At 34.6% G+C, this 27,676-nt stretch overlaps 1 protein-coding gene across 1 annotated transcript in view; it reads left to right on the top strand.

Moving 5' to 3' along the window:
* Positions 1–27,676, top strand: part of TRHDE (thyrotropin-releasing hormone degrading enzyme) — a 324,987-nt gene that overhangs the window by 171,525 nt on the left and 125,786 nt on the right. The window contains exons 4-5 of the mRNA XM_004675882.2: positions 12,047–12,201; positions 14,875–14,988. Coding sequence (XP_004675939.1) covers positions 12,047–12,201; positions 14,875–14,988 — 269 coding nt within the window. The remainder of the gene's footprint in view (positions 1–12,046; positions 12,202–14,874; positions 14,989–27,676) is intronic.

Raw genomic sequence — 27,676 nt, 5'->3', positions numbered from 1 at the left:
CCTGCCTAGACTGTGTATATGGAGGTTTAATGATTCATTTTAAAAATCTGTTGAGCATGATATTGAATGGCTAACTAATATTCTTTGAAACAATAATAGTTGGGTACTTTATATATAACACCGGTGTTTTGTAATTATATGTAAGATACTATATACACTTGACTCTTGCCTCCTTTTTGCATGGATTGTTATTCTTGAATAATGTGGTAGCACCTTCTGACTTTGACCCTTCTCATGACTTGCCTGCGTGTCATTTTGGACTCTTCCATTTACCCTCATCCACGACCTGTTTCTTAAATCTCACTCTTGCTTAGACACTGCCTCAGCCCTCTTCAATGCTCTGCTTTGACCACAGTCTACTGTGTATATGTTTATGACTTCCTGAATCTGCTTTCCCCACCCAAACCTTTCCCTAGTGCATGGGGCCATGATAGTTGGTTCCTTAATAGATATCTGTATGTTAATGTTCCAGAGACAACTCAAAATCAGTATGTCCAAAACAGAATTTGTCACTAAGTACTTCAGCCAGATCGATCCAGTTTTTGTTTCCTGAAACCACCCTGTGCCCTGTCACATGTATGCACATGCCCTTAACCTGAAATATACTTTCCTTCCAGTGTACCCCATTTGCTCAACAGATCTCATAGTTGACTTTCTCTAGAAGGTTTTGCTTATTCTTATGTTAAGACCTCTTCTATATAGTTACAGTAATAATGATGAAGATTGTGATGATGGTAATGATAACTCTATTAGTTTCTTAGAGGTGCTGTAATGAATTGCTACACCCTTAGTGGATTAATACAACACAAGTGCATTATTATACTTAGGTAGTTTGGCAGTTTTATAGTGCTCTCACTAGAGGCTTTATGGGAGAATCCCTAAATGTCCTCATCTTTTCAGGTTTCTACTATTTATTTTTTGAATTTTACATATTTTTACATCATTCTTCACTTTCATACAATGTATACTTTATCATCTCACATAGGGTCCCTGAGAAATTCCCACCACCAATTCATTTGTGTGCTATTCCTGCAGTATCTTATGCTCTGCTCACCCCTGTTTTGATTCAGATGTTCAAAAATAAATGACTGGTTCAAGAAGATGCGGTATATATACATGATGGACTATTACTCAGCAACCAAGATGATAAATTCATGCCATTCATAGCAACATGGATGGGGCTGGAAGGGGTCATGCTCAATAAAATTAACCAGAAAGAAAAAGAAAAGTACCAGATAACTTGTCTTATAGGAGGGATGTAGGGAACCTAAACAAGGGATGGGGTAGAAGTAATTACGACAAAATTGGATCTTTCAAGTTTCTAGAGGTTCCTGACACTCCTGGGCTCAGGACCACTTCCAGCCAGCAATGGCTGCTAGAGCCTGTCATGTGCATCGATCTGACACTGATTCCTTTGTTTTCTGCTTTCCTTTTCCAGCATTCTTGTATTATACTGGGTCTGCTTGGATAGTCCACATAGTCCACATACTCCTGCATTGATAAGAACCTGAATTCTACTAGTACTCTAATTCCACTTTGCTAGGTAACCTAATACATTAACAATTTCTGGTGCTAAGGGTGTGGTTATCTTTGGAGGAGAATTATAATTTTTTGTCTACCAAAATAGCTAACAGATATTGAAAACTTACTGCCTGGTAGGTACTGTTCTTGTTCTAAGCACCTCATATGTATTATCATAAAGATTTGTCAAGCATGTGAAAGGTCTGAGATTTGGCTTACTCCACTTATAAACTTACATATCAGCCTACATTGTTTTATGAGTGCTGCAACAAAACTTATAACTCCTGGATAAGAGACAAAAACTATTCTTCTAACTCTGGCTGTAATCACAGTATCAACATTTTTTTTTTTGTGTGTGTGTGTTAGTTTTTTTTAGCCCCAATTCCCAAAAGCAATGCAATGAGGTCTGGGGGATACTTGAATCTACAATGGATTACAGAACAGGTGAAGAATCCTGAGCCTAGATTTTTTTTTTTTTTTTTTAGAAATGATTGCATGTATACCTTTCCTTTGCTCTGAAGAAGACACTATCCTTTTTTTGTTATACAAATATCCTTAAAAAGATAGTCTGGAACCAAAAACAGTGTCAGTGTTCATGAGATAGACTGAAATGTGAGACCTCTGACAATTCTGTTCCAACAATAGCTGTGGCAGTAACCTTGTGAAATAGTTGCAGTTATAATCATCTTCATTTTATAGGTAAAGAAAATAAGGAGCAGAAATAAGGAGCGTGCCCCATTAAGTAGCAGAATTGAATCCTGAGTCTAAGCTGCTGGCCTTCGGCACCAACATTCCTAATCTTTTCTTCATATTGTGTGTGGGTTGCAGCTTCTTCCACGTGTGTCTATTAGGCATATAATTTAAACTTGTTTGTATCACAAATTGTTTTTTAAGCACTATGAGGGTTTAATGGAACTGTATCTTGATTGTTCAAGTTTTATATACCTAGTGTCTAGATGAGTCTGGCCTGTATTAGGTAATAAACAAGTATGGAAGGAATGAATGAAAATAGATCATAAGCGAAACCTTAATAGAAAGGAACCTTAATGTGCAACCTATATTCTCTTGGAAAACCATTAGTCTTTGTTAAATAACAAGTTTTAGTCCATTTGACCTGTCACTGAATGATGGGAATAGGGGTTCTCTAAATGCAACGCACTTTCTAAGTTCATGCGTAGCCCTAACCATGAAAGCACAGGCATGAGTTTTGAAAGTGTTCAAAAGAAGATGCAAAATATGATGATGGAAAGTAGAGCTAATTTAAAAAATTAAATGTGTGACAAAATAACAAATGTTCCTTGCATATGGAATAAGTCAGCAAAGGAATTCTTTTTCAGGGAAAAAGGACATTAGGCATTGCACGACAAGTGTTTCTCCTTTACAATTGACAGTAATCAGTAAGTGTCAGGGAAAAGTGATTGCAGAAATGAAAAAAAAAAAAGTCTTTTGAGTACGTGGCAGTAGGATCAGCAAAAACATTGACTGCATTTTATGGCCTAATGCTAATTCGGGAGATTGCCAGGAGTTTTAGAACTTAAATGCTAGGCTTGTGAATACAAACGGTCCTGATGAAAATTCAGATATAGTCCAAAATTTGTAACTGAAACTAGTCTGTTTTGAAGGAAAGACTAAGTCCATTAGAAGAAAAATATGTTTATTTTAAAGCTTTGAAGGACTGATTCACCCTTAAATTTGGTGAAACCATAGCCAGATAGAAAAATTTAAACTTTTCTTTGTCAAATGAACTTAAAAATGATCATTCAGAACCTGATCTGTTGATGAATTAAAAAAACCTTCAGAATATGCACTTGAAAGAAAGAATATTGCTTATTCTCATACATACCAGTCTGGGTGACATCTATGAATTTTATCTTTAATATTACAATGCAAATCTAATTTATATTTACTACTAGTCACATATCATAGAACTCAGAGCCAGGAATATTCTTTTTTATTGTTTTTTAAAATTTTTTTATTCAAGTAATGTTGTTTTGTAACATTATATAGGTTTTATAATATACAACCTTATAAACTAACATCTGTGTATACTATGTTCTGTTTAAAATGTCTGCTTTCCATCCTTCTCATAAAATTGACCTTTTGCCCAATTTGCCCACCCCCTTTTTCCTCTCTCCCTTTCTGGTAACCATTAGTTTATTTTTATAATCTAAGTATTTGCTTTGATGTATTCATTAGTATTGTTTCTTTACTTTCCACATGTAGGTGAAATCATAAAATGTCTATGGTTCTCTGACTTACTTCTTTCAGAATAATACCATCTAAGTCCATTCATGATCTTGTAAATAACAGGATTTCCTTTTTTTTTTTTAAAGATTGATTTATTTATGCATACAGAACTGTGGTACAGGCCAGAGGTGCAGGGGTGGTGAGAGGATTCACCAGACACAGAGTGGGGAGCACAACAAGCAGATTGACAAAGTACACTGCTGAGGGGAGCAGCAGGCGGGTCAGGGAAGGTCTGCGGCACCATGTGGATCACCTCCGGGGCTGGGATCAAACTCATGCTGAAGTGGCTTTAGTTTCTTAGTGCTTTGCTTTAATCTGCTGCACCACCAGGAAGGGCCGGGATTTCCTCTATTTTAATGCCTGAGTAGTATTCTATTGTATGAGTGTGTGTGTCTATCGCAGCTTCTTTTTCCAGCCATCTGTCATTGGCTACTGATGTTGCTTCCTGATATTGGCCTTTGTGAACAATGCTGCGATAGACATGGGTGTGTAGATCACTTTGAATTAATGTTTTCATATTCCTTAAGTAAATACCCAAAAGTGGGATAGCTGTATTGTATGCAGTTTCTATTTTTGATTTTTGAGGAATCCTTGTACAGTTTTCTACAGTGTCTGTTCTAGTTTGCATTTCCACTAAACACTTATAAGGGTTTCTACCTCTCCACATCCTTGAGGAGTTTTATTTTTTATGTCAAAGTATCAATTAATAGGTAAGTAGTTATCTTGAGCAAATATCTGTCATAATAAAAAATACAACCTTTTTGTTTGTTTTTTACCTGCTATACTTTTACAATTGATTTTGCATCTCTGAGTGACAGTATGAACCTATGCTGAACATTTTGTTGGCTCACTGTTAGGTAGGACCTGTGTTGCTTTATGTTATGATATTTCAATTTGGAAATCAAATGCCTAATGTAACATTTCATCTGCATTGAAAGACAAGACTCTTAATCTCCTAAACTTGCATTCCCCAAGTTGGAGGAATCAAATCACAGATTGGATGAAGACCTTAAATAGCACTCACATTGATTTATTATGTTTTGTGTTTAGGGCTAAGTGCTTTACATGGATCATCTCATGTAATCTTCACAATTTGATCACTGTTCTGTTTTATGAAAGAGGGAATAGAAGCTGAAAAAGATTGAACGATGTGTTCAAGTCCCCACAACTAGTAAGTGTTAAGCCTGGGTTTGAGTCCCAAGCAGTGTGGACTCCCGAGTTCTGACTTTTAATTGTAATATCCACTGCCCTCTGCAACAAAGGCCTGGAGAGCAGAGCCAGAAAGATTGAGTTGTGATTGAGATCCTGGCAGGTACAGCATGGAGAACAGCCTTGAGGGTGAAATGAGGTAGGAAACAGAAGAGTTAGGTCAGAAGCCTGGGGATTTGAGAGCGAGATGGATTTAGAGTAGGAGGAACAGGGCAAACAGTTCAGAACGTGCCTATGAATCTGTAGGGAGAGGACCGAGGTGATACTTGGCAAAGGAGCTGGGAAGGGATTTAAAGCAGCAGACACTTCAGTGGCAGGTAGTCGAACCGTGCAACTGATGATGAGCATTGTAGAACTTAATGTTTTTCCTGGGATTGGCATTGGCAATGATTACATAATCACTTATGTGTCTTGAGTAGGTTTTTGCCTTCCTGTACCACTCTCTGGTTTGTAATCCAGGCATTATTGACTGTAAGCTATATTCAGTGCAACTAATCATCACCAGACAAATTATTCATTTATTTTGCACTTAAATTCTTGAACACCAGCCATAGGTTTGGGACAGTGCTAGGTACTGGAAATAAAACAGTTGAAATATGAACTGCTTTTGCAGAGCCAAAGTTCAACTGGGTTTGCATTCACTTTAGACTTTCCCTCTCCAGAGAAAGTTTACTAGTCCTTTAATGTACAGTTTATACCCCCAACCTTGATATTCTTTAATATCTCTGTATTATTTTCATCATAGGCCCAATTACAATCTCATATTGTCTTACGTATGTGTCTGAGTAACTTTTTGCCTTCCTGTAGCACTCTCTTCACATTCTAAACCCTCCCCCCATGTTAGATTGTGATCACCTTAAAAGTCTTTGTCAGTCTTTTCCTTTGCTGAAACAGAGTATGAACTTAGCAAATTTTCTGAGTGAATGAATGAAATATACAACAAATTTATGAACTGAGAAAGATCAGCTGTCCTTACGAGAAAGTCTTATTGATCCCCCCTCCCCCCATTGTTAGATAAGAACTTTTGGGATAAATGTGTCATGCTTCAGATGTTTTGAGCAGAAAATCTCACACATAACCAAGACCTGTGCTGCTTTATAAGGAAAATGCCATATATTTTGATCATACTGGAAGCTTTCTTGGCCCCTTCCATACGTGAAGTAACGCTCTTGAGTTGTTAGGGTAGCCCTTCTTGGCACTCAACCTCTTGTCTTTAGGGTCTTTCTATCCTTTTTCAAGCTCAAGCTCAGTTTGCAGCATAATCTGTGAGTTCAGGATGACGATGGCAGAGAGGAGAGGCCTGCTATTGCATTCAGTATTCTGCTAGTGGTTATTTAATAATACATGGTATGTTGTAGTTGACTGTCTACATCTCGTTTGTAAAGTTATGCATCAAAACAGTAAAGCTGGAGACAGGATTTTGTTTTTGATGTGTTTTTAGGTCCTATCCGGTTATTCTTTGTGTTCTCCGTGGTTTTGGTTTCCTCGTAGCATGAGTGATCAGGGTGGGACTTTTTTCATGGTAACTGACTTTCCCTCAAGTGCACAAGAAGAAACTGTGAGGTTTTCTGATGACTTAAAACAGATTAATGGGGAGGGGGGCTTTTCCAGAAGGAATTGTCCATTGAGGGGCCTTTTGTCTACTACAACAGCTCCTGGTAATTTTCTTGTAGAGCTCAAAGAATGCTTTCTGAACAGGTGGGTGGTGGCAGAAGATATTAGAGTGGTTGAGAACATGCAAAAAAAAAAAAAAAAGAATAAAAAAAAAATCCCACAGATGAAATTCTGGAAACTGATTTTCAAAGGTCAGAGGATGACAAGAAAATAAAACAAACAAACAGAACTGCCACAAGAAGAAAAGGTGATCAGAGTCAGAGTAACATGGGTATGCTTGATGACAAACCCTAATCAACAGTGTGTTATTTCCAGGTACTATTAAAAAATGTAAGAACTGAAACATCTCCATGAGATTTTTTTTTTTTTATCTTAGTTAGAGAGCTATTTCAACCTAGTATTAAAGATAGACGGCAAATTATAGAGCAAGTATTGAAAGTCAGATTTTTATGTTAATTTAAGTAATCACATTCACTAGTATTACATGGATATTTGCTATCTGCCTATAGTTTTTAGGACTGTAGTAATTAATTGGAAACAGACTGCCTTGCATAATTTTGCTCAGTATTTTCTTTGAATTTCCAAGTAAATTAGATTCCGAAATATTTGCGTTTTCTTACTTCTGTTTTCAAGGCATATTAAAGAGTTATGGTTGCACATTTTAATGGATATAGCCTCATGACAAATGTATTTTGCAAAAATTAAAATAATTTAATTCATTGTGAATAAATCTTATCTAAAATTACGCAAAAGAATATTTCATTTACTGATGAGACTTTTTAAGACAGCTCTTTGATATCTGGTAGTATGCACAGACTGCACAGACTTAAAATATATAACTTGATGCTTTAAGTCCAGTACCTACAAAATCACCACCATCATGAACATGTCTCAAAAGACCGAAAATTTTCTATTACAATCTTTTAACCCCTTCCATGTTTGTTCTTAGGTGAGGATCTATTTTTAGCTATTATAGATCTTCGTATTTTCTCCGATTTTATATAAATGTCTAGATCCAATCAGTGTGTGTGTACAAAGACACACATATACACTTTTATTCAGTATAGCTGTTTGGGATTCACCCATGTTATTTCACATATCAATGGCTCATTTCTTTTTAGTGCTGCAAAACAGTTTGTTCCCTGCAACAACTATACTTTATCAATGACCTACTGATGAACACTAGAATTATTTCCAGTTTTAAGCAATTGGAAGTGAAACTTACTTATTTGTGTACAGGTTTTTATGTGGACATCTGCTTTGTGAAAGTATTCTTATTCATAGAACTCTCTCATGAGATTCCTTCAGTTATGAAGGTATAGAACAGAAAAATACTGAAAAATCTCTCAGTAGTTATTCAAAATAGTAACTTTCTAAAATACTTTACTATGAAGTTCTATGTATAATGGCATGATCTATTTTTAGCATTGGCTTCCATAGGTACACTCCCCTGCCTGCACCTGAGAAGCTGCCCCCTATTATTTATTCCTAGTCATTTTGTCTGAATCTTGTTTCATCATGTTTCTGACCAATGGGTTGTCACTCAGGCCTTGCTTCTGTCCTGCAGCCCTCTGGAAACCACTGTGAACCCAATTGCTTCTGGGGTCACCAGTGACCCATATCTTAGGTACCACCCTTCAGCTGCGTCCTCCCTCCCCCTGCTCACACTGCTCGCCAGACTGTCATTGTGCCAACCCCTGAGTCCTAGAGTATGATCTTGCCCAGGTCAGGAGACAACTCAGCTATTTCAGCAAATCCAAGTCCTAATGTGTAACTTACTTAAGCTCACTTAGTCTGTGGGACCTGACTACTTTCTCAACTCTTGGAGGTCTCTAGCATACAAAAGTGCCTCTACTTTACAGCATTCTTGATCCTAAAGAATTTTCCTCAGTTAATTTGTTCCAAAAAGTCAATGACACCAGAAGGGCTACTGCTATTGTCATCTGCTGGTGGCAGGCAGTGTTGACACAAGGTTGTTCCACTGCTTAGTCCTTTTTTAGGGAACGTGTCAAGTTAAAATCTTCAGTAGAGTATGTCTGTCTGTTCTTTGCTTGCAATTTGTACCAGTTCTCTAATCTAACACTCTTCTCCTTTATATGCTTCAGCCACACTGATCTTCCTCTTTGTTCAGTGTTTGTCTCCTAGGGCCTGGCTTTTGCTACCCCTCAGCTCTTCAAGCAGCTGGTTTCGACCATTAATCACATTTCAGATGAAATGGAATTGCCTTAGAGAGGGCTGTCTTGTTCACACTACACCCACCCTATCAGTCAATCACTGTCTTCCTCTATCATCTTTATTTGTAGCTTTTATCATTTACTAAATTTCTTTCTTTCTTTTATTACTTGTTAATTGACCTCCTTCTCTTACACACACCCACAAAGGCGTAAGAACAGAACAACATGAAGCACGTAGAAAGGTTCTTGAAGATAGAGCAGTGCCTTTATTGAGCAGAGGAGATACTCAAAAAAATCCTTTTTGTGTAAGTGAGTGTCTATAATACTTTGCCAAGGGTAATCCTATTTATTGTTTGAAGCCAACTTAAGTACCATCTTTTCAAGAACCTCTCCAACTTGTTTTGTCCTCTTTACCACAGCATATTTTATTCTTTACTTATTTGCTCTTATTTTCTCTTTTGTGTTAAACTGTCATGTCTGTATTCTTAGTCTAAAATGTAGTGGATACAGAGACCCTGTCTGACTTATTTCTATTTATATATTCTAGACTTTAGGACACAGCAAATGCTGAATTGTTTAGGTCATGCATATATGAAGATCAACAATATTATAAGAACATTATTATGTTCTCCTTTTATCATTTTTCTTACTACAAATATTGAAAGCACAGAGAAAAGAACCAGAAATATTAGAAATCATACCCATGTATCCATCACCTCCTTCAGAAAAATGAGTGTTAAAGACATATTTGAAATTTTTCACATAACTGTCTGCAATATTGTGTTATGAGAGATACATATTTGGTCAGTGGATCTTCATCCACAGTTTTTGGCTCACAGCTGCAGGCTCACAGCTTCCAAGACCTTTGGAATAGCCAAAGTGAAGGGAGTAATCAAGGTGTTTTTTGTTATGTTAGTGAGGTGACTTTTGGATTTGCCTAGAATGGGTGCTGATTGCCAGGGGAACCAATCAGGTGATTCTTCTCTTTTGGTGTAAAACTTTCAGAACTCCCTGACCTCAAGGGTGAAAAGAAGGGCTGGAGATTGATCCAGTTGCAAGTGGCCAACAATGTTATCAATCATGCCTACTTATCAGTCTCCATGAAACCCCTCAAGATGGAATTTGGAGAGCTTCTGGGTTGGTAAATATGTAGCTGTGGTCAAAAAAGCATGCTTCCAGAGGGCATGGAAGCTTTGTGCTCTTTCTTCAGGCTTACTCTAGGTTTTCTTCAATCTTGGTGCTTTTCATAATAAACCGGCAAACTACTAGTGGGTATTGTGTTTCTTTGAATTCTATGATTCACTGTGGCAAATTAGTAGAACCAAAGAAACCTCTGATTTACAGTTGGTCAGTTAGAAGCACTAGTAACAATCTGGGAGGTGTGTGTGTGTGTGTGTGTGTGTGTGTGTAGGGGGTGGGGGTGTCGCAGTCTTGTAGGAATCCAAATCTGTGGAATCTGATACCATTTCTAGGTAGATAGTGTCAGAATTTAGTGCAATTCTTGGACACCAGAAAGGTGTTGTTCCTGTGTCTCCCCTCTCCCCACACAAACATTGAAATTTGGCCCAGGAAGTAAAATATTGTCCTTCCATTTCTTTTCTCTTTTTCCTTGAAGCAATCCTGATTCTGAAGTGGGTGTTCCTCTCTAATATGTGTATTTGTATGTGCATTTTGCCATTACTGTCTGTGTATCTGTGTGCAGTTAAGTATCTATTTTGGTGTCATTTTATACCTTAATTGTTCTCTCAATGTTGTTTTTCAGATTATCCATGCTAATCTTTATATTATTAGAACTTAGTGGTGAGATCATTTATTTCAAGGCTCTAAACTATTCATTTATAGAGCTATCTCTTATTTTTTTTGTCTGTCATCTTATTGAAAATCATTTTGTTTTCCGTTTTCACTCCTTCAAAAACGACTGCAGAGAAATTTGTCGTACCATTTTTTTTTTTTTTGTCATTTTAGGGATTTTCTTCAGGGTTTATATTGGGTTGTGCAACTTCTGGGTCAGAAATGGAACATTATGTCTCTGTGATTAAGAGCAAGGCGCTAGAGCCAGCTGCCTGGGTTCAAGCCCCTTCTCTACCACTAGCTAATTTTCTCAGGAAGCAATAAGTACTAGCTATTTTCAGCACTTCTCATGAACATGCATCTCCTACCTCAACCCTTGGCATCAAGCAGTGAGCCTGGCCTAAGTCCCTTTGGCTTTTGTAGATCCTGTTGGAGCCAATTCCCAGATGCCACTGCCTTTTCCTGGAGCCAGAACTCAGCAGGCCGAGGGCTTCACATGCAATCACTACTTTGCATTTCTGTACCATTTCTGGCCCATGGAGAGGTTTATTTTCAAGCCTGGAGATGTTTTTTAGTTTAATATTTTATTCATCATCACTGTGCATTTAGGGCAGAGGGGGAACATAAAAGCATGAACTCAATTGTGCCACTTTCACCAGAAGTTGATACTATCTCTACAGCTGTTAAAATAAATACTAGTCTTAGAATTTCTAATCATAGAATTTTGTAGCTAGAAGAAATTTTAGTGATAACGAAGCCAGTGGCCTTCTTTTATAGGTGAGGGAATTTTAGTCTGAAGAAATTAAATGATGTACCAATGTCATTTGCCCAGCTAATGGTAGAAACAGGCCCAGGACCAACCCCTGCAGGGTTTCCCCAAGTTCCTTTGGGTATGGCATCCACTCTCAAGTTTTTTCTCTATGAGCCAAATTTATAGACTTACAGAGAAGATAGGTAACATTTTCTGCTTAACAGAAATCAAAAACTACATTTGAATTGAAGCAATTAGAAAATGGCACATCACACTTTCAGCTGATACAAGATGTTTTCTCTTGAAAAATAATGAGGTAAAAGTAGGACTCTAGTGTTCACTGCATCACACTGAATATATTTTCATTAGCGGTGCAACGCCTTTGACTCTGTGGACTCCTGCTGCATTTGCTTTCCTTGACTTTCTGAAACTTATTAGGATGGGTCCATCAATAATGGTGCCGATACTTCCAGCCTTCTACAGCATTGGCTCTGAAAATGAACTGTGATGAATGGATATGGCCAGCCTTTACAGTGATAGCCTATATTTCTGCTGTCATGTAGAAATGGCAGGCAGTTTAATTTAGAGAAAAAAAAACCTAACCAAAAATTCCTCCTAGAAACTGCAAGAGAATATTCCTGCTAATTAGGATTTCTGGAGGACTTTTTTTTTTAATAGGATATGAATTTAGACTGGTATCTTTGTTAAAGCCTTTGGAATTGTTTTATTCTGTTTCTAGATCTTTTAGCTGTGCCTAAGCATCCGTATGCTGCTATGGAGAATTGGGGACTAAGTATTTTTGTGGAACAAAGAATACTGCTGGATCCCAGTGTTTCATCTATTTCTTATTTGCTGGATGTCACCATGGTCATTGTTCATGAGATATGTCACCAGGTATGAGAAAAAGGATCAGGTGTAAGTATAATTGCAAACTTGTGAGAATGTAGAATGATTTCAGATGCTTAGATGAGGAGCTAAATTATTCTTCTTCCAATTAGTTTCAATTATATAGGATCACTGTGTCATTCTTTCTGGACCGTGTATCATTTTTTCTCTAATGACAGCACAAATAAGTGTACGCTCTGATCACATTGAATAAACAACTGTCACTCACTTTAGTTGAGGAGTGAGATGACACTGCCACCTTTTCAGAGCCTCTTCAGAAACCCTAGCTAGTCACTATTCCTTGTCAAACTTACTTTATTTTCTTGTGATTATTGGTGTGTGTATATGGTAAATGCAGTGATGGCAATGATTTATTGCATTGCTGGAAGATGCAACTGAGTTTTGTGTACGTGTCAAAATTTGCTTTTGCTGAAATCAATTTGTTATTCCCCTTTTCCCATCACACAGACACTTAGGAAGTCTTTCACTAACTCAGTCATACACTCTTTGTTCTCAAGTGATTGATATTTTTTTGTCTTGGCATGTTTAGAAATTCATATGTAAATTAGCCAACTTTGTAGTGAAGCTAAGAGAAAATTAATTTCATTTTGATTTTATACGCTTTCTTGCAAAGAGAAAATAGTACAGGGATTTTGCAATGCTTACTTGAATCTTGATTCTAGTGACAATAGAATAACTGAAAATAAACATTCATATTAATAGAAAGCAATACCTGCCCTGGTAACCAGTAACTGTGGACATTTTAAGTCCAAACATAAGAAATCTCATTGTCATGGCATATGACTTTAATTTGTTAGAACTCCAGAAAGTTTTTTAGAAGGTCAGAAAATAAGAATGGTATGGAAAATACTGTCAGTGAAAACAGAAGGACCTGATAAGTGCTAATACATGAATACGGAATGACATCTTGGTCCAGGCCATGTGACCATTTGCTTAAATGTCAGCCTTTTCCAGTGAACCCGTAAGATATATGCAAATGGTGTGATGATCATATTGGGCACATGTTCCTTGCCTGCAGACAAAGGCAATCCATGGCAGAGGTAATCTGGTCTCCCCCATTATGAGGAAAGGATGGTTTCCAACTAAACCTGTAATTCTTTGAGACTAAAGTAGTTTCCTTTCTGAAAACTTTTAGAAACAAGGCACATGTATGGTTCTGTGGAAATACATTAACATTACTGAAGTTCTCATTGTTCTGAGAACTGGACTTCATTGGCTTCATATCTGAGCATTTTCTTTAGTGTAGTAATGCTAAGCTATATTGACAAAGGAACCAGAGGTTGGGAGAAACATGCAAGTCATTCCCACTCTCATTAATAAATTGTTTTCTGTATTTGTGTCTCCACCCATAGTCACAATTCCTAAGAAAGAAGTCAATTCAAAGACAAAACATGAGTTGTTAAAGAATAAAAACTATATTAAATCTCACTTATTTTACAGTCAGTAACATACTCAGAATTATCTCTTATCTATATTTAATTAGAGATTCTCTTGAGTAAGTGATATTATCAATATTGAAGTATTTAGTTACTAAGCTCTAAATTTACAGCTGCTAAAGTGGTACTTGATCTGATACTTGTCAGTTTTTCCTTCCCTTTATTAAGCAAGTCATTCATTCTCCTTAGGGTCTTCACACTGAAGGACACTTACATCTGCCTGGAATCTTCTTGCCCAAGGCTTTCCTGTGACTGGTTCCTTCATATCACTAAAGTCTGAGCTCAAATGTCACCTGCTTAGAGAGATTTTTATTTTTTTCTTTTACAATCTAAAGTGTCCCTCTCCCATTCCAGGCATATTTTATTAGGAGATGAAATTTTGGTATTCATTTGCTTATTTATTTTTATTTCCTGTCTCATCAGCACTTTCCCCCAATAAACCAACAACTGTATGAGAAGAGAATATTATATGACTCTTCACGATCGAATCGCAAGTCTTTACAATAGTTTCTAGAGTGGCTTAAGATTAATTTTTTAATGAAAAAAAATCATTAACCTTTTGCTGAACTGAACAAAAGATTTCAGAATAATGTATCATGAACTAATCAAACACTAATTAAAAATTACATTATTTATCCTAAAGAGATCTGAGAGGTATTTTTAGTCCAAACCCTCATTATCATAAACTCTTAGAGTCAGGTGTGGAAAATTTTAAATGCCCTTAGTTCCTCCAATCAGCCATTTGCTTTTCTGCTAGCCAATGTGTACTGTGATGAATCTGTCACTACTTTTCCAGCTTTTATTTTCCATCTTAGTCAGTATCACGCTATTAAAGGTTCTCTTGCATTCTCAGAAGGCATCTTTCCATGCTGATTTTACCATTTAGCCCTGATTTATTGCCAAGTCACAATAAACAAGCGTTTTCCTTTTGTACATAGGCCTACAAAAATTTCAAGACAGCTGTCATTAAATATTCTTTTTTTGTATTCTTGACCATTTTATTTCTGTTCTTGACTGAATGCACCCATATAGAAAAACTAGTATAAACCAAGTTATTGGGTCAGTTGATAGTACTGCTGCAGTGTGTTTTAAGATCACAAAATCAATTGGGGAATTCTAGTTATGATAATCAGGCTTTAATACATTTAATTGCAATAAGATAATGATGTAGTAGATTTGTCTGTCACATGACAATGAATAATGTCCATTCATTTTGTCGCTGCAGTGGTTTGGTGACCTCGTGACTCCTGTGTGGTGGGAAGATGTGTGGCTGAAGGAAGGTTTTGCTCACTATTTTGAATTTGTTGGTACAGACTACCTCTATCCTGGATGGAACATGGTAAGTACACTTTTCTTTCATTGTTGGGAACTCTCAGTGAAAGTTTGTGACATTGGTTTATATTACCAGATGTGACTGAAAGTACAAACTGACATATGAAAAAAAAAATCAAATGTTCAGTAAAAGTAGCTGAAAATTTGAATAGTGGTATTCTAAAAGAGTTCTTTTTTACTTAGTAGAACAACATAGATTCCGATTGCTTAGGAATTGATTTCAAATGCTACAAATTTTTTTTAAATCAAAACATTTTATATTGAATTTTTTAATGTCCCTTAGTCTACTTTATTTTTCCTTTTTAATATATTCATTATATCATCCTTCATTTTTGCACAATGGATGATTTCTCTGAAATTCCCACCACCAAGTCACCTGTGTGCCATCACCATAGTCCCTTGTGCTTTTCCCATTTTTTGATAGCAAAGACACATTATCATTTAAAATAGAAAAGCTAACTGATAGGTAACATTTCAAATGTATAGGGTATTTTTACATATAGAAAAATAAGAACTGTCTTCAGTGTGATATAACAAAAATTAGCTAAAATATTTGATGCCTTATTGTTGCAGATCTACATTAAGATTAAATGACTTGATAAGAGGTCATTAACTTTCAGAAGAGCTGGACATCTTATGTGTCCATCCTCTAGGGACATACTTATATGTCTGGACCTGAAGAAGGGTTTGCTGTTCCATAAACATTGATGCTCTAGAACATCCTGAGAAGGGAGGCTGTGATTTGATATGTCTTTTAATGCAAGTGCTTCATTTCTATAAGCTTTCATTAATTAATAGGTAATTATACCATCATTACATGGAAAGTAAGTTATACTCAAATTTTAAATTTGTTTTAACTAGTGCTACATAAAAAAATACAAAATACCAACACTTACTAAGTTTCAGAAGCTCAAATTTCACCTGTGACATAACACAGGTGACAGTGTTTTTTTTTTTTTTTTTACTATTCTGTTGTTTGGTGATTACTAATTTATTACTCAAAGTGTCTGTCATGATTGTAGCCATCCTAAAAGTGTATCTAAACAAGCTGGAGTATGAATGATTGTCACTCTGTAAGTTATGCTATAACTTCTCTACTACAAATTCAACCATCTCCTGCTGAATAAAAAATGTGAACTTATACCACTCATAAGAGAAATGTTGTAATACTAATAACATATCAATTTGTTAATTATGTTCATGCAGGTTTGCCTATGTTTTCTGACGTCAACATGGTTCATTTGCATAGATGTATAATTTTACCTAGACTTTGGTATCTAGGTATGTACATATATATGATGTTATGTTTAAATTATTATTTGAGCTGTTTAATTCTAGCATTGAAATTTATTAAAAAGTCCTTTAAGAGATTTGAAGAAAAGTCACCAGTACATGCATTGAAATACTTTTAATGGCGGTGATAATTTATAATGCAAATTTCAGAGTTATCAAAGCATTTCTACAAGTAACTTTTGATTTTTAGATGACTTTTGACCAACTTTGTTTAAATTTTCATTTATGCTGTGGATTATTACTGATTTATAATTTCATTATGTTTTAATATTAAAAGATGTCCTTATTTCAAATGACATCTTACTCATCTAGGTAAGTTTTTTTTTTTTTTATTCAGCAACACATGACAAACTTCTTCCTATTCATCATTATAAAAAATACATCTTGGATTAAAAAGTAATTAATAGAATTATGCATGGGGTGAAAACTGTCATCTTTTGATAGTTTTAACATGGCCATGTATCTTACAGCTTCAATGTCCTTATCCTGGGTTTGGTCTTTGAATAATGTTTTATATTCTTTCATTGTTTTTATCAGTCAAGCTATAAATGTAGACCTTCTAGAGAACGTTTTTGAGGAGGCATTAAAAATGAACATAGAGTGTATACATCAGAGACTGTGAAGTATAAAAACCTTAGGGCAGTAAGATACAAGTTTTCATTGCTTTAAAATCCATATTTTATAATTAAGAAGTACAATTCATGCTGACATTAGTACAGTGACACAGAAGGCTCATCTTATTAAATGACAAATGATAAAATAAACTCCATCACATTTAATTAGGTGAGAGTGTGGAAGGAAATTCTTTTTATATCTATGTTCAGATTGTAGACTGTACTTTGAGATTTTTGATTGCTTTTTTGTTTTCTTCTTCAAGATGTCGAATCTCACCAAAGCAAATTCATCAAAACTGTAAGAAGGAACTCTAAACAAATTGTTCCTTCAAATATCATTAAAATCATTTTGCAAACAAAATTTTAAGGTAAGTTAGCTATATAAATAAGAGAAGCTATTAGGCGACTGTAAGGCTGTGCCAGCACTATTTTTCATAATGGCATCAGCAAAAGAGTGAAAGAAATACTAGGAAGAACAAGAGTGATAGCTGTGTCAGCAGTAACTCATACTGTTGTGATGTGCACAGAAACTCACCTAGGAGTACGTGGTTTGGACTGCGCTAGAGCTTAGCCTAAAATAGAAAAAACAGATCCCACTCATATCAGAAGTGAAGAAACTCAGGAAGCTGGGTTCTTTTGCCTCTAATCTCAGAAGCAATGCCCTTATCATTTTTAGATACCAAGCCTCAAACACTGAAATACAATTTCAGTTTATTAGGGAGATGATTATGACAGTCTTCCTCCTATGGAGTCACAATAAAGAAGCCCAGAATTACACAGCATTGTTTAGGAAGCTATTGATTTGATTTAGTCCCATGTATTCGCTTTGTCTGCTTAATCTTTCAGTAAAATTTTAGGTTGTGTATACGTGTGTGTATTTTCAAAACCAGAGTTTGGTACAGAAGTAATTAGTTTTATATTAGGAATGCTACATGGAATAAAAAACACGATGTTTGTTTCCAAACAAACTGATTAAGATTATGTAGACTTTAATAGACATGTACCTCCATGGAAAGCATGAGGTGAGCCCACAGGAATGGATTAGAAAGAAGAAATTCAAATACAGGAGAGGCATTTCACTTCTCTGATTCATTCTTATCATTTGAAAAATGTGGAATTTATACTGGCTTTGTAAAGTCACATAATTTTTGTGAAGACAAAATAACTTGTGAAATCTTTGGAAATGTATGAACCACTATACAAATGGGTGTAGGCATCATGAATCTGGAAATGAATGTGCCAGTAGAGAGGTGTAGTGATTTTATGTATAGATGCCCTAACATTTCTAACCCATCATCGATTTTGACACTGTCGATTTATATCAATTACATATAGATTACAACACAATTTCTATAATTTGCAAGGTCTCCCCCAATGAATTCTTATCTATACTAGCAATGTGGAATAGTCTGTAGGAACATGAGCCATACATAATGTTTCATTCACTATACAGAAGTACCAAGAGCATCAGAAACAACATTCTTTAGCTAAGACTACATTTCATTTCTTTTAAGTGGTGGTATTTTAGCAAGGTTAGCTGTAAATGACATTATTGGATGGATTAACTTAGTTATGCCATTGATAACAGTCATTTTAAATCTTGTATCTTTGCCTCAAAAGTTATGGAAAACCTGCATCCAACTTGCTATTCCCTAGTAAATTTGATCATTTTAATTTGAAAAAGCCTATGATGAAAGAGTTTAACACAGGGAAAGGATGCATAGTAAAATGCTATAATGAAGAACTTGTTATTCTACAGGCCTCATGCAAATCATAATCACTTTGTGTATTGCATAGATTTTCATTATAATTTGTGTCTATATCGTCTGTTCTGTAGTTTTTGGAATGTGGCGCTGTTAAGTTTTGCTATCATGAGACTTATTAAGCATGGATGTATATTCTTTTATTAAATGAAATGGGGTACAAAGGCATCTCATACAACCATAACTTTATATACTAATAAAGTCTGTAGAATGAGGATTCTCCTTAAATTTTTTTGAGGACACAAACTAGATATAAAGATAACTATTAATGGAGAATCATGCAATTATACTTCACTTTACTAAATGCTTAGGATTTCTCAAAGTATATTGCCCAAATCCTTAGTAAATGTTCTCATTTGTCTCTATCATGGGCAGAACTAAAATAGTAAAAATTAATTCTGCCACTAGACTCAGTATCACCTTAATGTGCTCTAGTAAAAATTGCCTGCTAAATGTAAAAGGCATTGTCATAAAATCATCTCTACTTTTGAAATTATTTTTATCCTCATTCAAAAAGGAGGCAAGAAAATCATTGGTGAAGTGAAATAGTTTACTGAGTTCAGTTTTTTTTCTCAGTTTAAATATAAAGACGTACTGCTTAATCATTCTAAGCAATAATAAATCTTCTCCAGAAAGGGGGAAGTAGAAAAATAGAGTTAAAAAGTATGAATTGTTTTCAATAATTTTCAGTTAATCACTTAGCAAATTCAGTCTTGATTTAATATCTGTAGGGAATAATGCTTTCATTGAAAGACTAGAAGGAAAGTAGAGAGTCTGATTGGGTCTGTTGAAGGGTCACAATCTTCCAATTGGATCACTTTGTGCTTTCCCTTTCTCTTTCTTTCTGTTCATTCTACAAGCAATTTTCTCTCTGTTAAAAACACAGATCTTTTTTTAAGAATAGAAAAATATTTTTTTTTCTCATTTGAAAGGAACTGGATACTATAATCCTCTTCTGGAAAAAGGGTTGCTTCTTCTTTTGCATTATTGATCAGAGAAGTCTGGGACTTTAGTGGAAAATAGGCCTGTAAAAAAGACAAGGAAAACACCAGGAGGAAATGAGAGTAACGATGAGAAGAGCACTCAGTGCTAATAAAGGAAAGTGTCTCAGATAGCAGATAGGAACTCTGTGCAGAGGTAAGAGTTATGATAGGTGTTACATGATGCATTGAGGATCAGAATAAGATTTAGAGTATACAATCTGGAATAACCCAAAAGGGAATGGAGTGTAAGAACCAGGCCAGATACTTGGGTTCTAACAAAGTGACCGAATCATTATGAAAAATTTCTAGCAAAAAAAATAGTAATTAGAACAGAAAATACACATATTACACTAACATGTTAAAATAACTTTCACTAAGGTTAGTGCAATAACAGACTGTGTTTATTTTCTCTAATTTTTGGACCAGGCCAGTCTTCTTGATATATTACTATCATTATTAAGATTATCTGTTAAGCAAAAATGAATAAATAAAGCTGGACAGTTCTTTGTTAATTTTTGAAGTCCACTAACTGGCTTATTAAAGGTTTTATAGCACACATGTATTTTGAGGGTAAAACAACAACTGAGCATTAGTTAACACTACATTCATACTTTTGTTTATACTCAGAGATCTTTTGTAAGAATTAATTCTTAGGCTTCACAATTGTATGGGAATGGAAGCTTTTGAAGATATTGGGATGTCATCAGAAAATGTAAATCTGCTTCATTTACTGCTTCAAATGGAAGACCAAACTTTCAGAAAAATATATTTAAAAAAGGAAGAAAAGTGGACATAATTCATTAGTATTCACATATATTCACATAGATCTCTATACATTCACGAGTGTATCTGTGAGATTTTGTAGTCTCAATGCCTCACATTTTTTTTTTTTTCCTACATGGATTTTTGAAATGTAAAACAAAGTAGCAAGTTGAAATTTCATTGTGTGTTCTTAAAGGATGAATTTTCTGAAGCAAAGTCATTTTGTTCAGAAAGGTACTGAGTGTTTTAGGTTTTATATATTTTAAACTCAGAGAGAAAAGATAAATGAGTATTCCCTTTGGAATAAAGGATTCCTGCCAAGGACTGTAATCTGGCGTGCATGGTGTCAAGGTCTTTCTACAGTTCTCTAAGAATTTCAAAAACCACCAATAAGTTGACAGAGTTAGATACATTTGAAGTAGAAAATGTGTACTGAACTTGGAGCCTAACAGTAATGCAAGGTCATCTCTTCTTATATTTAGACTATGATAGGAAATATTAACCAATTCTTTCTGTTTTCAATTAAAAACAGTTTGTAACCAGAATATCCCAGCTTGCTAAACATTGTCAGATGCTACTCACTAAACAACAATTTGATAATGCTAAAAACTTAAACAGTGTAGTTTGCTGTCGTTGTTCTCAAATATATGTTGTAGGCTACAACAGATTTTACCACTATTTTGTCTGTGCCTTTTTGTTGCCTCTTAAATATGTTTATCTTCCTATATTACTTAACATCTTCTATTTTCAGTATTTTCTCAGTTAACAAGAATTTGCTTTGCAAAACCTCCATGAATATAAGAATAAGTGAAAAGGACAGTAGGATGGCAGTTGAAGAATAATTCATTAATTTTCTGATCGTTAATCCATCTTAGCAAGGCAGCTATATGCTTGAGATACACTAGAACACAACTCATACCAAGGCAACACTTTATGATTTTGTTATTATTATTTTTTTTTCATCAAGGTAACTTTAACCTTCAAATGCTACTAGACACGGGTGTCATGAATGAAAATAGTGATTTAAATGAAATCACTGATTACCATGAAGCTCTTTCAGTCAATGATAGGGTTCAAGTGAAATAAAATTTTTAAAATTGCACAAAAAAGCTTCTTGTGATGAGAAAGCAGAAAAAAAGCAATATGAAATAATTTGAGGTCAATGAAGATTTCACCTCTGTTCTTTCAGTGTCACTTGTAATACTACGTATGTGGCATGTATTGTGCACCAGTAAAGACCCCATGTATTAATTCATTGGGAAATAAGGGAAGACATCTTGGTAGGTATCTTGAACGTTCACATCTTCTCCATTATCATTTTTCTTACAAGACTGAAGTATGGAAATAGCTAGATCATGCAGTCTGCCTCCAGCTAACTCTTCTCAACCATGAATCTAAAAGATGATTTGGGTAGAACAATAGTTAACTAGCATTTGTGGATTTACTCTTTACAAATTAATGGAAGCCTGTTTAAAAAGTTTATAGTTTTTTGTTTTTTTTACTTCTCACTGGTAGTGCTGAAATAATTTTTTCCCTTAATAATTGGAGTGTTTTCTTTTGTAGTTGTATCATCTATATCTTTCAAATTAAAGATTTGTGGAATTTTTTTTACTTTTTCTAGGAAACTCTTTTAAATACATCTTTACCCATTTAATACCTTCAATCATATTTCCCCTTTTCCAGATCTCATAGCCCACTGATATCTTTCTTGAATACTATCAATAGTAAACTCAATAACTTGTATATAAACTAGCATAACTGATTGTTGCCACTTATTTGACATGGATTCATGTATTTCTTAATTCTACTTGTTAGTTCATTTATAGAATTATCAAGCACCTAAAACAAGCCATTTGTTCTTCTGATTTCTATATTTAAGATATCTAGTCAATGAAATAAACTTTATGATATTAATTAGCATTTAAATACTATATATCAGTTTTTTATATTTTTTTCTATTTTAACTTCAGTGCAGTGATTACAGTTAATAGGTGTGGATAAATTTAAGATTTATTTTGGCTTCCAGTAGACCAACTATGCCTTTGTCAAAGGCTGTTTATTTATGGAGTAGGTCAAAACCTCAGAGCTATAACCTCAATCAGACTGTTCATAGACATATTTGGAAGATAAAATTTGGCATGTTAAATCTCAGAGGATTAGCCAAATGAAAAATTTTAAAGGCATTTTACTACCTCTTATTGTTATGTGACTCAAACACATTCACTAATATTTATGTAGATTTACCTTGTTACAATGGCCACTTCTTTTCCTTTAGAGTTTGAGTATCTTTCTTCTCTAGTAAGTCCTACTGTTGAGCTTTGCTCTTCTCTACACTTCACAGCTGTGCTTGGAAGATAATTATTGAAAAAAAGTCCCTGTTCTCTTGTTTGTAATGGGGTAGAATATGGTGGAATATTATCACCTAACTATTTATTTCTTGTCTGATTCAACGATAAGGTTTTGGAGTTTATTTTTTTTTTAGAGTAAAACTTGACATTGATTACCTTCTAAAGCATTTACAAGATTGGCCCCACTTGAAGAATTTGAAACACACTGCACTATTGAGGGTGACTAATTAAAAGTAAACACTCACTAAACTAAGGTTGCTGCTATACTTTTAAGACAATAAGGAGCCTTTGTGGGAATCACTGGCTTCTTTAAAGAACTAAAAAGTCATATTATTTCCAAGGCCTGGCAATATACTAACTTCTCACAGTAAAACAATGCTTTTTCTGTTTGTTGCTAAGCATTTTGCTGGCATTTTTGGCTCTATTTGACCAAATCTTTGTTTCTCTACTACCTAGATCATGAATTAAAATTTTGCCTTTCATTTTCTAGTTGTGAGATCTTATTTCTCTATCTTCAAAATATAAATGAAAAGCCTATGTATTTTTATCTCAGGACAGTTTTAGGAATTGGAGAAATTTTTATTCTTTATCATTGTTATTATTAAGTACTTAAGCATAATATTACTTTGGGGACCCCAAAATTACTTTCAATAGAGTACATTGCGAATAACCTATCAAAAATTAGTAAGAGCAAAGAAATTCCCTTTATATAACATTTTTGAGGACATCTATTCTGTTTCTGAATGACTACGAAATACTAATATTTTAATCTTTATAAATATTGCTAGTCTAGATTTTTCATTCTGAATTATGAAGTACTTTTCTACTGTTCAGTGCAATCAAATTATAAATTTGATTTATAACTTAGCTTAAAATACAATAATAAGTATTAGGAATAAACATGGAACTTCTTTGGAATTAGATAACTACCTGGGCCTTAAACTATGTGTCCTGGAGATGTTTGTTTATATTTTTAAATCTTTTAATTTTGAAAAATACGTACACTTTACTTTTATTAGAAAGATACTATTTATGTGATTGGGCAATAAGTCTGAAGTTTTATCAGTCTAGGATACTGGAATCACCACTCATCAAACTGCAAAATGTTATTTAATAAATACCACTCATCAGATTAAAAAGAACCGTGTAACAGAATTAAAGCTGTTTGAATTATTACTTCTGATAAATTTAGACGACATAACATAAATTATGCTCTTAGCAATCTTCTAGGATTTGTAGTGTTTCCTCTCAACTTACACCATTCTAAGAAAGTTTTCAGAAATTGAATTCCATTTGAAAGTATTTGTCAGTATGTTTTCAGAAATACTTTGATTTACATTTTAAGAAACATAGTGTCTTTATAGCTTATTTTTCTGTGTTTGAAAATGTTAGAGATTATTCATGAGGGATGTAGAAAGAAGAATATGAGTATCAAAAACGATTAGCAAATTTGATTTTTTAAGTCTTATCAGCTTACCAAAAAAATTAAGAGTGGGAATAGAGAAAAAGGTTTACCACCGAAGTAGAGATAATTCTTGAAAAGATGAAGAAACTATTATCTTTCAGAAGCTTGCAATCCACCTAGAGGACCCTGAAGTGACTTCTAGAAGAGTAGGAATTTGTTCATAGGGCGGGAAGTAAATTTCTTACATTAAATAATATGCTTCATCAAGTTTGGGACTACTTACTTCATCATCATTTATCAGCATTTAACCCAAATTATAGCAGATATGAGATGCTCAATAAGAAATTTAAGGTACAAAATGAACAAAAATTACGAAATTATCATTTATGAAAGATTATAAGTGTTTCTGTGTCTGCATTAGGACCCATTTATTAAACCAAATAGGATATTGAGACTAAAAATCTCATACTGGATAAGTGCTTGGTGGAAAACAGAAGAAATAGTGTCAGGAAGCCTTGTAAAATAAAGGGAAGCTAAATGCTATGAACATTTTTTAAAGGATTATATGAAAATACATGACATATGGTAATTGTTCACACTAATTTTGGGGGCTGCTAAAATCAGAATGAGCTATGTAATTAGGCAGCCTGTTCAAAATTGAGAATGACAGTATATAAGTCATTTTTTTGTGATTGTTCGACATGACCCAAAATTATCATAATTAATGAAAATATTAGCAATTGATTGATAGTAACTCCCACTGTATCATTATTTTAATGTTCCTGAGTATGTCTGCAGACAGTTCAGAATTTGTATATAAGGCAGTACATTTTGCATTCCATTTTAGCATTTTCTTTTGGCTGTCTCACATCTTGGATAATATGAACATGACACATTCAGTTTGAATATTACTAACAAAACATAAGGCAACTGATGAATGTAGTCACTGAAGAGACTCCCAGTTTAACCCACCCCCTCTCTATTAATCAGGTTTAGGAGTATAGCCGTTCATGAGAACCTGTGCAGAGTTATTGGGGGTTATGAAAGGCTTATAAAATCATCCAAGATATTCTTAGGGAACTATCATTACTATTTTTAGTCATACATTGAGAGCAGTGGATGAAATGTGGTTGATAGTTAAGTAAGAATATATAGAGCACATTTTAGCTACCTACTGTAATGCTTGTGTGAAATCATAGAATGCTGTCTTATCAATAGAGATCCTCATCTTGTGCCATGTTTTTTTAAAACGTTATGTGAACAAATAAACTGGTAAAATATTCAGTATAGTAGTTGTTTCTTTGTAGGTGTTAATAATGATTATTGTTATCCTTATTCTTTAATACCTACTGTATCTGGGTATTGGCATAAGTTTGGCTTTAAGTTAGATACCATGTCACATAAATGAAACCCAGTAAATATTTTTCTCCAATATACCTGCCTTTCTTGTTTGAATTCTTGATAACATTCCTCAGCTTTAACTTTTGACCTGATTTGAATAAATCATGGGGAAATTTTAAAAGGCCAACGCATGCAATATTAGATATCCCGAGACCCCTTTCCAAGCCCTGGTGAGTAATGATTCATGTGGCGTTTGTTAAAACTATGAAATCTTAACAGCCTTTATCTATTGTAGTATAGATTTTACTTGTAGTATAGATTTTCAGAGAGGTGAAACATAAGTTACACATTCTAGTGTGTCTCTTCTCTTTATGATAGATCAATTGAGGTTGAGTCAACATGGTCACATCAGTGGATGTCTTTTTACTCATAATTTCCCCTTTCTTTTCTACTCTCATAATACTTTGTTTATGTTGCAACTACACTGTCTTTTAAATAGCACTAACTAATTGTCCATGTACTGCCTCCTTTATAATGGGAGTTGCTTCGGGGCAGGAGTTGTGTTCCATTTGTATGTGTTTGCCTGGTTGCTAGCACAGGACACGTATTCATGAAGCAATAAATAAATGTGCATGCAGTTAGGTTATGTTGTTCAAATTATTTTCCTTCTTATTGATTTGATTCCAAGGAATACAAAAGTGCCTTTTTCTATATTCAAGAGAATATTACGTTACTAAAAACTGGAATAAGACATTGCTTCACATAAAAATAATGACAAATGAGATATCTTTATCTATTTAGATATCTTTTTACATGTATCTATAAATATCTGTGTGTCTGTCTGTGTTTTTGTACATATCTATATTTAAGGAAGACATTTGGAATGCTAGAGTAACTTATTCAATCAACAGTGGTCATCAAAAAATTGAACTAAAATTTAGAGAAATAATTGGTACATTTTCTTTTTTAATCACAAAATGAAGTCCATATTGTGTGCTGCTTGTGTGGGAATATGCAGTAATGCTCTATTTTTGTTTCAGGTTTCTCTTCACTCTAGTTGACTTTCCACTGTTCATAACTATCACTCTAAATGTAGGTCTGATGATGTCACCTCTTAATTCTAGCTTCCTAATTTGGCAGGGAAGATCCTTGATGATTTTGTTCTTGTTTATCTCTCTGTGATAATCACTAATCATTTATCCCATTTTCCTCCCTGCCTTCTGCCACATAAAATTCTGTTTTTCCCCCACAGACCATGCTGTTTCAGAGCTCTATGACTTCTCCCAGATAATTTTTCTGCTCAAAATGCCTTTTTCTGCTATATCTTACTAGAAAACTCAAGTCATCCTTAACCAAACCATCAGTTCAGAAGATTTTTCTTCTCTGGCAGAACAAATCACACTAAATCCTGGACTTGCTTCCATTTTTACATATAGCAGGTGGTGTTTTAATATTTGTTTTCATTTTTGTCTCTCCTACTACTATAAAATCTTTAAAGGTCAGGTTATGTCTTTGTATCTCTTTATCTCCAGAACCACACATACCATCTGGGATACAGCAGGTGCTCAATAAATATATGTAGAAAAATTCTCCCATCTTTTCAGCCACACATGTTTGCAAATGAGGATGCTGAAGACTAAGAAGATTGAGCAACTTGCTCAAAGTCATACAGTTCATGGATGACAAATATTTTTCTTCCAGTCATTTTCTTCCTTCATCAGCTTTATGACAGTGTGCCTATTTTTCCTCTCAGGAGAACCCAGCGAACTTTTTATGCTTCGGTCTATCCTCCTAGAAAATCGAGTCTTCATGGCTGCTCCAGTGTAACCCAGGCCTACCTTGAGACATGGGTTTTCTCTGTTTTCATGTCTGCCAACACCTCCCACTATTTGCATTGGCTTGGGCGTGGCTCACATCCTCTTTGTCTGGTTTAATGTGTTTGACTCTGTGATTCAATTGAAATTATTTTTTGACTTTTCCCCCTTATTTTCTGATGACCAGAATGAGTCTGCCTTATAGGAACATGCTGACTCCCTCACTTTCAACATTCCTTCCGGTGTTTCTACTCATTAATGTGACTATGGCTGGACCATCTTTAATTCTTCAGATCTTGACTTATCTAGGCAAAACCCATTTTGAAACATCAAGAATTATGATTTCTCATGTGTATCTAATGCTGTGCTAAG

The sequence above is a fragment of the Condylura cristata genome, unplaced genomic scaffold, assembly GCF_000260355.1.
Source record: "Condylura cristata isolate star-nosed mole 26May11 unplaced genomic scaffold, ConCri1.0 scaffold00004, whole genome shotgun sequence".
Taxonomy (NCBI): domain Eukaryota; kingdom Metazoa; phylum Chordata; class Mammalia; order Eulipotyphla; family Talpidae; genus Condylura; species Condylura cristata.
This window is presented reverse-complemented; position numbering and strand designations above follow the sequence as displayed.